Raw genomic sequence first — 12,326 nt, 5'->3', positions numbered from 1 at the left:
TATTTTTGAGTTTTTTTTAAGCCATTTGAATTTGATCAAGCTTGCTAATTACGCATGTATGAAAGGTAAAATCATGGATCTATGGTAAATCAACCCCAACAACAGTTTTCATTTTAACAATATTTAATGCTGGTTTTATCTCGCTTCCCTCATTTTCGTTCTTTCCTTTTCTTCTCCAATAATTCATATCTCTCAATTTTTCAATCACTTCTCTTTTTAGCTTATTTCCCTCTCACTCTCTCCCCTCCATTTGCTTTCTTCTTTTCTTTACCTCCTCTCTCACTTCTCTTGCATTATTCTTTCTCTCATTCTTTCAGCTTCCTGTATGTAAATCCCATGGCCTGAGAAAAGATTTTTAAAGAGAGGGTGTTGGTTTAAGAAAAATTTGTCGCCCCTAGCTCCCCCCCCCAAAAAAAAAAGGGAGTCTCCATTTCAGAACGATTAAGACTAATTTCACTTTAAAAAAACACTAAATAAATATAAAGGTTTTCACTGCCAAATGAAGGTGATTTTCGAGTGGAAATTTTTATATCAGTCAAAAAGGTTATTTTGAAGAAGTTTGAAGGTTACTTTGGTGATTAGACGAAGTGATGATTAGACCAAATGGTTGTTAGACAAAATGTTGACGGATGGAATGGCATTAGACATGAAGGTAGACCATTTGGCGAGAAGACGACTTGGCAATTTACCATTTCAACCCCCGGTTTCAACCCTGGTGATAAGTTTGTTTCAATAAAATCAGAAATAGAGAACATTATTGGTGAAGTATTATCAAAATCCATCAAATAACAGAGTTATACATGCACTTTGTATGTTTTTTTTTTTAATTTGAGACTCATATGTGAACAGCTTCCCAATATATCATGTTCACTTTATTCCAAGATATCTCAATTAAAAAAAAAAAAAATTTAATATGAGAAATACAATTTTTTTTTAGACGAGGGGTGTGGAATGATATGTCTGATAATATAACCTGCACAAACAAACATGCTTCAAATTTTTAGGGATAATGGTGTTTGGAGAATTCTCACGACACATCACATGGAAGAGCTGCTTGCCAACTCTGTTATTTGATGGATTATCATCAAACCTTCAAAATATTTTTTTCTCTATTTTTCTGTTTTTATTAATATTAACTAATCAGAAGGGGAAAAAACATACACATTGATATGTACAGGAGACAAATACAGCCACATCCATGCTTTTTATGTCAATATATTTATTCAACATTTCCCATGGAACATACAAGAACATTTGGAACAATATGGGCCATGAATATTGAAACAAATACATATAATCACATATATGTCTCTGAAGGAATCTACTATTTTCATATTAAATATTGTAATTCGTCTCAATATTCACATAGCCATCGACAATCCCTTTGCAAAGGAATAACAAGGATGCTTATCACCTCAAAATCATTCTCAATCATTTCCAAATTTAACAATAAAAAAGGATCATTTCATTACATATTTTTCCTGTTGTGATAAAATATTAATCATCGCTCAGGTGTACAGAGTGCCTGTTTATTTCAAAATGATGAACTGCTCAAGAAGTTCCAAATAACTTGCTTTGAATACGATAATTAGACTTTATTCAGAAACCACTCTCCACGTTTCATAAGAAATCAATGTATCGAGTGGAGTGGGTATATGTAAACAAAAAGGCTTGAACAGAAAGGAAAAAGAAAGGAAATAGAGAGTGAGAGATGGAAATAGAGAGAGAACGAAGGATTGGAAAAGACGAACAACATGAAGAGAACATCAAGCAGTAATACCTCAAGTCACATTTCCCCTGTGGCAGCAGTAGTCTAAATACAGCCGTTTTATCTTATTTCATTCAGACCACCTGTATGAAGCTGGTGTAAAAAATGTTAAAACAGTCATTTTCGACTAGTCGTATGGTTGCTGTCAGGTAAATGTGACTGAGGTATGCGGGAGAATAAAAACAGAGGGATTAGGGGAAATACAAAGTGGAGAATAATGGGGGGACAGAGAGAAATGGAAGAGAGATGAGATAGTAGGGGAGGGGTGGGAAGAGAATATTACACTATAAATGAAATAATGCAATAAACTTTGTCATCAAAATCATGTTTGTACATAGAATGATTTGTTGGATAGGTGATCTCAAATTGCTTCTTTTTTTTTTTTACTGATCACACAAATTGACAAATCAGAGGAATGATCCAGGGAGCATTTCATGAAAAGCTTTGTCAGCAATTTTCACCAGTAGATGTTGCAAGTTACACCAAATCCTTGCATCTGATTGGCTGAGAGCGTATCAATCCGACACAAAATTGTTCATGAAATGCTCCCCTGACAGTACGCTCCATTCATAACTCCAAGTCCTACATGTAGACCCATTGGATCATATTTCACATATTGCTAGGTATTTGCCTTGTATCGATTGGATATCTACAAACAAATTATTCCATTGGTGGGGCTGGCCATACTCCTCATCTTACACCTCATTTTTCTTGCGTTCACTTCAACTGGGTCTAAGAGCAGGAAGGCATGAAGCTGTACAGAGTCTGATAATTTGTCAAGCCTGGAGAAAAACAAACAAAATTAGAGCTGATGACAGCACGACTAACATACGACCTATTTGTGCCAAGCTTTTTTTTTTTAGGGGGGGGGGATAAATCAAACTCACTTATGTGGAAATACAGAATATTAAATTTCAAAAAGAATCCCCATGTAATTTTTGGGAAGTGACATCTACACATATGTCAGTTATATATGTTTGTCAATGTAAAAACATATCAATATTTCAGCAGAACTGACATTTAAATGCATAATATATTCTACGAGCAAGGAAAAAATACTAAGAAGAATATGAATTATATTACAAAAAGTAATCAACCCAAAGCTCTAAGATTCTTATACTTTCATGGACAATTGGGAGAATGCCCTTTAACCCGAGTACTTATATTTTTATATTGCTGCATGGTCTCAAGGAACACAAAATCTGGATAACTAGTATTCTCAAATATGAGCATTGTCCCTACCACTTGTCACAATGACCAATTTCTTCTTCTTCTTCTTCTCTCTCTGTCTTCCTTTTTTTCTTCTCTTTATGGCAATCTTCTTCCCCTTTTTGATCTTTTTGTTGTTCTATTTTTCTACTTCCCTTCTTATTTCTCATATTCCATCTTCTTAATTATTCTCCTTCTCCTCTTCTTCCTTTCTTCAATATTCACAAGACTAAGAGGGAAAACAACTATGCAGTGCACATTTCACATAAGATGACATCATTTTCATATCACCTGCACATCCATTAATCCCCATTCAAAAGCTTCTCATAATTCTGAGGATTCACAACACGGTGTGTGCCACCAACCATTGCAGCAGACAGGCCAAAATTTGCAATGCCTCATGGAAAAAAGGTCAAAATTAGTGCTAAGGCGTGCACTACAAGCATGTGACTATGCTGTGCTTGTTGACATGGCTCAACCGGCTTGCAAATACTTTCAGCCATGGTCTAGCAGTCGGGAGAGAAATTTGCTGCACATTTCTATATGAAATATGATCAGTTGAAATAAGCTGGGTCCGGCTTTTTTCGAAAGGAGACTAGGCAGTGCAGTGGATGGTAAAAAAACACACATACAGTAGAGTATTCTGTGCTCTGCCTGTGCATGTGATGTCAACCACCGAAGTTAGAAATTGGCCTGTCCACTATAACCGAAAGGTAGCACACTGAATTGTGAATCCAACAAATTCAACAGTGGGATTGTAGCCATTTCCAAATTCCCTGGACCTTATTACATCTATACCAATACTAACCAGTGTTAGCAGAAGCCAGCTTCTTTGAGTTTGCCAACAAGTTCCTCCACGTTCTCAACCTTCTGCCCTGCTTCTCTGACCGGTGGATCTTCCACTCTGACCACTTCTACCCTTGGGGTCACATCAACACCGAGGTCACCGGGCGTCTTCTTGGCAATTGGCTTTTTCTTGGCTTTCTAAATGGAGAAAACAAGCGAATAGAAGATTGGTTTTGTCTCTCTCTTTTTCATAGCCTTTTGTAGTCCTTTTCAAAAGTGGCTCGAAAACTGTGAATTCATTCCCTCGTAGTGATGAAGTTGTTGCAGTGTAGAAATTCTAACTTGGTATACTTACCATTTTGTCTCATGCAACATGGTCTGATCCTGTAGTTCATCTACAACAACTATGATTATACCCATTGGCTCGTATTCTGAAGTCGGGTTTAACTTAAATTAAGGTTTAAAGTTGTGGTTCAACAACTTCAAGTATGGACAGCCAATTGTTACATAAATCAGTAATAGTAGAGATACAATATTTCAGCTCATTTGGCTCTCAAATCATTCATAATTGTGTAGGAAGTATAAATAGATGATTGTCTTCACCATCGATGAATCAGGAAAGAGCACAGTGAACATAAGAAACATACAACTTAATGAAGATGATGACACTTTTGGCTTCCCATAATTTTAGGCACAGAGTTAGACCATGTTCTAAGTTAAACCTAACTGCAGAATACGGGCATTTTTGTTTAATATCCACTTGGTATAAAACCACTTTGTCTTCATTGTTCAAAATGCGGACTGTTTGTGATTATCAAACGTTTGATTGACAAAAATCAACTGATTTGACATTGTGGAGAATAGACCATATGTGCATGCATTACACATGTGAATTAGATTTAGCAGGTATTAAACCAAAAGGTAATGTAGACCAAACGCCAATTAGGTAACATTGATTGTAGACCAAATAACTAAAGCCCACATGGTATTAACCTATCTAATGAGTTGACAATCTACTTTTAGACCAAGTGAATAGAAAATGGTAGAGCTGTGAATGTGCTAAGTAAGCAATTCGATCAACAATAGGTTTAGCATATAGGTCAAAGTACAGGTGGCAAGGATTATAGTACTGTGTAGGTATTGACTGAGTAAACAAGCTCTATGGTGAGTATTCTATCATGAAGTTTAGTTAAATTTAGTTGCAGCAAACCACTTCATGAGAGAGTCTTTGAAATAAGGTTATTGTGACCATATCATCATGGATCTAGATCTGATTAAATTACCCCCCTTTCACACAGTAAAAAAAATCATAAATAGAATGATTCCAGTGAAAAATAAGGCTAATGACGAATAATTAGCACGTGTGAAACCAAACTAGAACATTATTAGAATCACGAACGCTAATCACATTCGCAAATGCAATAGGCAATCATCATTACAATGATGATTCAAGATTCACGTGTGAAAAGGCCCTTTATAGTACTGTAAACCTAATTTGGGAAATCTGGAAAGCATTTCATGAAGGGATTTGTCAGCCGTTTAATCTGTCAAGTCCCATTTATCAAACAGTTACCATAGTAACAGTGCTTCTCGGCTGATCAAAATCAAGGATGAAACACTTCCCCAGTAACCATTATTACTCACCATGATGTTTGGTAGCGTTGCATACCGGGGTTCATTTAACCTCAGATCTGCTGTGACAACGGCTGGCAATGAGACCTCGATCGTCTCTAATCCACCATCGATCTCCCTCGTCACTTCCATCTTATTGTCCTCAACTTTGACCTCTGAGGCAAAGGTCGCTTGAGGCCAGTCCAATATGGCCGCCGTCATTTGACCCGTCTGATTGCAGTCATCATCGATTGCCTGTGAGAGAGAGATAGTAACAGCAAGAGAGGAAATAGAAATAGGGTAAAAGAGAAGGAAAGGGAAAAAAAGACAGACAGATAAAAGATAGAGAAAGGAAAAGAGGGGAAAGGTAAAGAAAAAGAGACGGAGAGCATGAGAGATGAAACATTATTTTCCACCTGAAACATTTGCTTGATTCTCAATTTCAAGTTATGATATTCAATTCTTATTTTCATGAATTGGAGTTTCCTTTCCAAAATACATAATTTTCAAAAAAATACGCAAAACATAGTGCATTAGACAGTGGCTAACAAAAATCTGATTGTAAATCTGATTGTAATATGTTTGCATATTCGGCCACCCCCCCCCCCCCTCCCTACTTTCTAAACTGTTGTGTAGCATTCCCAGCTAAACTTGGGGTAATCATTACATTTTGACTCAAAATAGATTACACTTGAATACTAGTACATGTACATGGCACTTTATAAATTCTAATAGTGAATACTAAGTGAATTAATCAAATGTACCCTCAACTTGCTCAATGTTAATCTCACTCATGCATCCACAGTACACATCACAGTTTACCACTAATACTTCCTCTAAAAGTCTGCTGGTAGGCACTGACGCCCTATAGGAATCTAGATTGGTCAAAATTACCAAATATAACCCGACATGATACTTCACTTTACAGAAGTGATGTTTTCGCAGTGCTCTTCATTTAACAGGGAAGGGGTTCAATTGCCCAACGACCCATCAGCCCTTCATTATATCATCAATTTCTTCCCGTAATCATGTAAATCAAAAACATTGTTTGATTTTTTCATGGAAAAAATTAAATTAGTCATAATTATTCATAACACATTATCAAATCTACATACGAACATTAACATATTTGATATTACATTGTATAAAAAATAGATAAATAAATAAATACACCTCTGCTCACAAAATCCATACTGACCAGGATATGCAGACCATCATTTTTGAAAAAAAAAGATTAATTAAAAAAAATTCCATGACTCCCTTGTATCCGATTTCTATGATATATCTAGTGCTCATTAAACTTTTGTTTGGAGATTAAGTTGTGAACATAGCTTTTAATAAAAGGCCCTTTTAAATGAGCAGTAACGTCATTTGAGATACTGACATTGATAAAATGCTCCTATGGTCTATACCAAGCCTTTCTTTTTAGGAATTTGAATGGGAAAGCTTATAAATATAATGCAAACTTCTTCACTTGAAAGTGTAAGTGTTCATGCTAATGAAATATAGGAAAGGTCATGTATGTATCGTTTTCTGCATCTTATGTATTTGTTATTTGTGATACTTTTCCCATGCACTTTTCTGTTCAATGTATATAGAGTCAGACAAAATATGCATGCTTTTTTTCAACAAATAACATGAAAATAGATTTATTGAATTGAATTGGAGAAATTTTTATCACAGCTGCAAATTGGCTTACAATATCAAATTTCATTCTTCTCACCTGTTTGCCTAGAATGACTAAGTTTGCATCTTCTTCTTGCGCAAGTTTTGCCATGATCTTGGAAACATGGAATGGACCGAGACCCTCGTATTCTGCTCCGCTGACCTCGACATGAATACCTCTGTCAACACCCATGGCCAGTGCTGTACGTAACGTTTCCTGAATGGATAAAATATATCAAACATACAATTGCATTTAAATGCTAAATTCCACGTAAGACTAGAAAAGTAGGCCTTACAGTCACGTGATCTTTATATTTTATGTTATAGAAATGGTTACTAAACCAATTAATTTGATGAAATCGATCAAGAAATAGACTTTGCTGTGAGCAGCTTGCTGTTTTCTCTCCCTTTTTTAAAAGCCATTTTGAAGCCTCCAGTGGCCCCAAAATGGCGAACTTTGTTCATTTACTTTTAGATTTCTCCATCTGACTTTAGTAGATGAAACAGCTACAAAACTGTGAATTTTGTCCATTTTGCAAAGCCACAGCTTTGCTCAATGTGCATTTACCTTTACCTTTAGATCAGAATTTAAATGAAACTTGAGCTCTGAATATGTGTAAATACAGTTTATAGTCCAGTCATTTTAGCCCAAATTTTGACCAAACTTGGAAAAAATTGCAACAGAATTTTTTTCACCACAATGCATTTCTGTGAGGACCCTAGGACAACATACTAAAAGTCCTCAACTATCCGAATAGGGGAAAGGCATCTAATTTGCATGAATCCAAGATGGCTGCCAAAATTAATTGACATGCCTTATCCTGAATATTTTTTGTACAGAAAATGGGAAAATCTTGATATGAATACGCAGTTCACTATGATTTAGAAGATATTATAAATCGATTGCAATCGTTTTCGGGACTGTCTGGTTAGTATTTCTAAAAAAATGTGAGAATTTATGCCAAAATGTCCATGTTTTTGGTCAAAAATTTGCATGAGCATTTTCTATTTAAATATCTTACGCATCAACAACTAATGCAAAATATCGGTTTTCAACAGGAAAGGGGATATATCAACGAGAAAACTGATATGCTTCATAACAGTATTAATGTCTTAACTTTCTTAAATTAAGGGCAAATACAATCCGAATGTATTACTCGATATTGCAATAAAGTGACATCAAAGACCAACCTCCGTGTCTTAGTCACATTTTTTATATAGACTACAATGCCATCGCTGGCATGCCTATAAAGAGAGTACAATAGATTAAATCAGTCTTGCCATGCCTTTGTTGGTGTGACTAACACGCATAGATGCATTGTGTGCATTTAGCGGTAGAAAGGTGTATACTTAAATTGATATGTGGGCAAGGGGCCTTTTCTACATGTACATATTAAAGCAACTTTTGTGTTAATGAAATCTCTTGGAAAAGTTAGAGGATGCATTGCTCTGCATACGGCATGCAATTACGTTCAAGAACATTAAAGCATAGTCCCGCAATAGCCTGTTGGAGTTACCCCCTTACCCGAAGCTTAAATATTAAAATATAGTGCTTTTTGGAGCCCCCCCCCCCATTCACTTGGAGGCAAAAGAGTAGGCTTTTCTCTATCAGTTACATATAAAGGAGTGATGGCACAACAAATCCTACCACCTCAGGCGTCTGCCAAAATCACAAACCCTTTTCGTATTTTGCCCATTTCTTGGAAAATTAGCCATTTTTAGCCCCATCTAGGCAAAAGGTGTTGCAGTAGACAACTTATTTTGTTTTTTTACTACTTGGAGATAACAAAATTAGATTTTCCTCTATCAACTTCATACAAAGAAGTGCTTGCACAACAAAACCTACCTCCCAGGGGTTTGCCAAAGTCACCCACCCCTTTTCCATATTTTGCCTCTACATGGAAATTATATCTACCAATTCGGAGCCCTCATTGATGCAAAAATGTTTTTCTGATATATCATAGCAAACCACTTTCATTGTTTCGTAACCACTTGGAGATAAAAAAGTAGATTTTCTTCTATTAGCTACATAAGTGCTAGCTCAGCAAAGCCTACCCCCCTCAGGGGTTCACTAACCCCCCCCCCCCACCTTTTTTACCTATTTTCCCTCTTTAAAGTCGCAGTTTTTGACCCCCCCTCCCTTTCAGGCAAAAGGCATATCTGCTATATGTCACTTTTATTATCACTTTTATATCTGAAACCACTTAAAGATGAATAGGTTTCGTTTATCAACGCATCAACCTTTCCCTCTCCCGGGGCTCCAAATTGACAGATTTTCCCATAAATTGGCAAAATACTGAATTGAAGGGGTGAGTGACTTCGGTAGTTTAATAGTAGTATAATAGGATGTGGCAGGTCTTATAGCTACATTTAATGTTTCTTTTGAACTCCGAGATCGAACAGACAGAAAATGTCATTATTTTGGTGTACAAAGTCACATGACTAGCATATGATAGTTTCTGTGCCTAGACCCTTTCATGTCAAACAATAATTAATATGGTCCAAACAGAATGTAATTTATGCATTTAATGTTAATAGTAACAATGTTCTTGTAGTTTAAATCTTTGCTTTCTGATATTTATAATATAGCTTTATTTTGAGGAAGCCAATTTTTATAGTAGTATCGAGTCAGGAATAGATATGATTTGTAATCGGGTCTGAGTACAAAGTATACACTAGCGTTGCCAGCTACAGAGCAAATATGACTAAAACTAACCACTATGTTTATGCAAATTAGAACACTTTCCCCTATTCCGATTTTCTGGGAGTTCTAGTTAGTATGGTCTTCTATGGACCTCAAAGAAATGTTCTGCATTGAAATAAATTCTGTTGCAATTTGTTCCAAAGTGAAAAGTTAAAATGACTGGACTATTAATGAAATGGAGTCAGATTGTGTTGTCTGTACATGTAGCGTACCTGAGATTGTTGTGGTCCGCAGCTGACAGCGATGATTTCCTTGACAAGTTTTTTTTCCTTCAACCTTACAGCCTCTTCTACGGCTATCTCGTCGAATGGGTTCATGCTGTGTTTAACACCCTCTGTAACCACACCCATATTGTCTGGTTTGACACGGATCTACGGATAAAAAAGCAAAAAAAGTTATGTCCAACAAAAATCCTAACTATAGCAATTAGCCTGGCTAGAGAAAATGGATGTCTTCATTCAATTCGGCGAGCTTTTTCTATTGGGTATTGCCTTGGATTGGAAGGAATTGGAATCATCATTCACGGGAATAGAACATGAACATGATCGATCAATGAGAATGATTAAAACAGAGTAACAAAACGAAAAATAAAATGACCTCAACTAACGCTTTATTAAATTGCTAACTTGTCTGCCGTGAGTGCACCAATTCAACTGATGTTTTATTATTACTTTCCCGTGAACATCCGTTCATTTGCACACAGAGAGTGACACGTTCAGTCGTGGCTCATGCACTTGCACAATCATGACAATTAATGGATGACGATCAAGGTTGAATATATAAATCAATGCGTGTGTGACTGAATATTGCATGCTGTACCAAATGAAGAGCTATGTCGTTAGTCTCGGGCTAGATACAAATGCCAATAAGGCAATACCGCCATGTTGCTTTGCCCTTCACACGTCCTTCGCCCGGTCTCGTCTCTGCGGCGGAAAGCACACTTTCTCAGCCGGTGGGCGGCGGCTGGGCAGGGCTCGAGCAATCCGATAGCCGATATGGCCACATCCCTGTGTCCGAGGCATAGGAGCTGCTCAAAAATTGGGACAGAAAGTAAACTAATTGACTCAAATTAAGTACTCATAAACTACTTAGTTGTCTTCTATCGATACGTAATCTTATACTAGTTTAAACTTACCTTAACTGCATAATCTATCACTCTTTTCACGCCGACAAGAACACGGAGTGCCATCTTGATTTTTGTCTGATCCTGTGTGTTTCATAAAATCTGTTTTCGCCCTCTAGAGTTGAAGTTGCGGAGATCCAGACTTTTTTGGTTTGAACATGACACTTTTTTTCAGAATTCATAGTACATAAACATTTTATCTTGATTATTCCAAATGGGAACTTAGAGTCAATCTGTACATATTTTATATTTTATATCATTTATTCAATGTTGAATTTTGTTCATGCTTTTGTTTAAATTGAATCAATTTATTTTGTACTTATTTGTATTATGTTGTTTGAAGAATGAAAAATAAATTGAATTGAATTGAATAGTAATATATTTCGATGGATTAGACGTTTTTATTCATTAACAACTCACGGAGGTCTTTAATATAATCATGGATTGTAATCAGCTCTTAATTCCCTCTTTCCTATTTTCTTTCATCAATTCTTTTTCTGCTTTTATTTTCTTTCCTTCCTTTCTTTCACCACTCTCGTATTCGTTTTCTTATAGATCTTGATTATTTTTTCCTTCTTTCTTTCTTTCAGTTTCTTTCTATCTTTCTTTCTTTCTTCTTCCTTCCTTCCTTTCTTCCTTCCTTCCTACTTCACCCTATCCTTGTTTTTGTGTTTTTAGTTGTTTTCTTTTTTTTACACTTATACTTAAATGGAAAATGCATATCAATTTGTTTGCGCTCCTTTTTTGCAGTGCGTAGCGTGTTAAATTATTTCCCTATGGAGAATAATAGAAAATAAAATACGCCGTTTTTGACGGATTTGCTAAGATATCTCCCAAACGCGTCAACAAGGTGATCTATCAAAACAGAATAGAATAGAGCAGATTCTCACCTTGAACATGATATGATTTTCATTTAATTTTAGTCAAATTAAGTTCTGTCACTTTTGAGGTTTTTGGAACCTTTCTTGATGATTTTGGGAATCCATTTGTACATGAGATGTGGGCAAGTGCGGGAAACGAAACGTTTGGTGCGACTTCACATTGTTGTAAAAAAAATATATACGTCACAATAGACCCTATCAAAAAAAGACATTTTGCAGAAAATGCTGTAGATTGCGAATACCTAAGAATGATTTTGATTGGATAAAAAAACCTCTGTCACTTTTCACATTTGCAAAAGCTTTTGCAATAATTGGTCACTATAGTTTGGCGGGTTCAGCCGATGGCTGTGTGTAGATACACAGTACACACGCATAGCTAGGCAACGCAGCGCGTGAAGAATTTTGCACGTTTTCATTATTCGTACAGCGAAGACTCAGCGACGACTTGAGTGTATGTTGGATAGGACCGTACCATTTTGACCGGGGGGTGTGCCAGTGAATGCAAGTGATAAAGAAGAGTTACAAAACCGAAGGGAGTGAGAAAACAAGGAAAGTGAGAGGGAAATTTATGAAAACAAG

The 12,326-nt window shown here is 36.2% G+C and overlaps 1 protein-coding gene across 2 annotated transcripts; it reads right to left on the bottom strand.

Moving 5' to 3' along the window:
• Nucleotides 1-1,202: 1,202 nt before the first annotated feature.
• On the bottom strand, nucleotides 1,203-10,972 carry LOC121419910 (electron transfer flavoprotein subunit beta-like). 2 transcript variants are annotated; one of them, XM_041614399.1, is made up of 6 exons: nucleotides 10,879-10,972; nucleotides 9,956-10,114; nucleotides 7,098-7,256; nucleotides 5,408-5,629; nucleotides 3,776-3,961; nucleotides 1,203-2,550 (listed from the first exon to the last, which is right to left on the bottom strand). In XM_041614399.1, the coding sequence occupies exons 1-5, from the start codon at nucleotides 10,930-10,932 to the stop codon at nucleotides 3,791-3,793; spliced, it is 765 nt and encodes a 254-aa protein (XP_041470333.1). In that variant the 5' UTR covers nucleotides 10,933-10,972; the 3' UTR covers nucleotides 1,203-2,550; nucleotides 3,776-3,790. The 2 variants fall into 2 exon arrangements, with proteins under 2 accessions (XP_041470333.1, XP_041470331.1); XM_041614397.1 differs by having other exon boundaries at nucleotides 3,786-3,961.
• Between the last annotated feature and the right edge of the window lie 1,354 nt (nucleotides 10,973-12,326).

The sequence above is a fragment of the Lytechinus variegatus genome, chromosome 8 (assembly GCF_018143015.1).
Source record: "Lytechinus variegatus isolate NC3 chromosome 8, Lvar_3.0, whole genome shotgun sequence".
Taxonomy (NCBI): domain Eukaryota; kingdom Metazoa; phylum Echinodermata; class Echinoidea; order Temnopleuroida; family Toxopneustidae; genus Lytechinus; species Lytechinus variegatus.
This window is presented reverse-complemented; position numbering and strand designations above follow the sequence as displayed.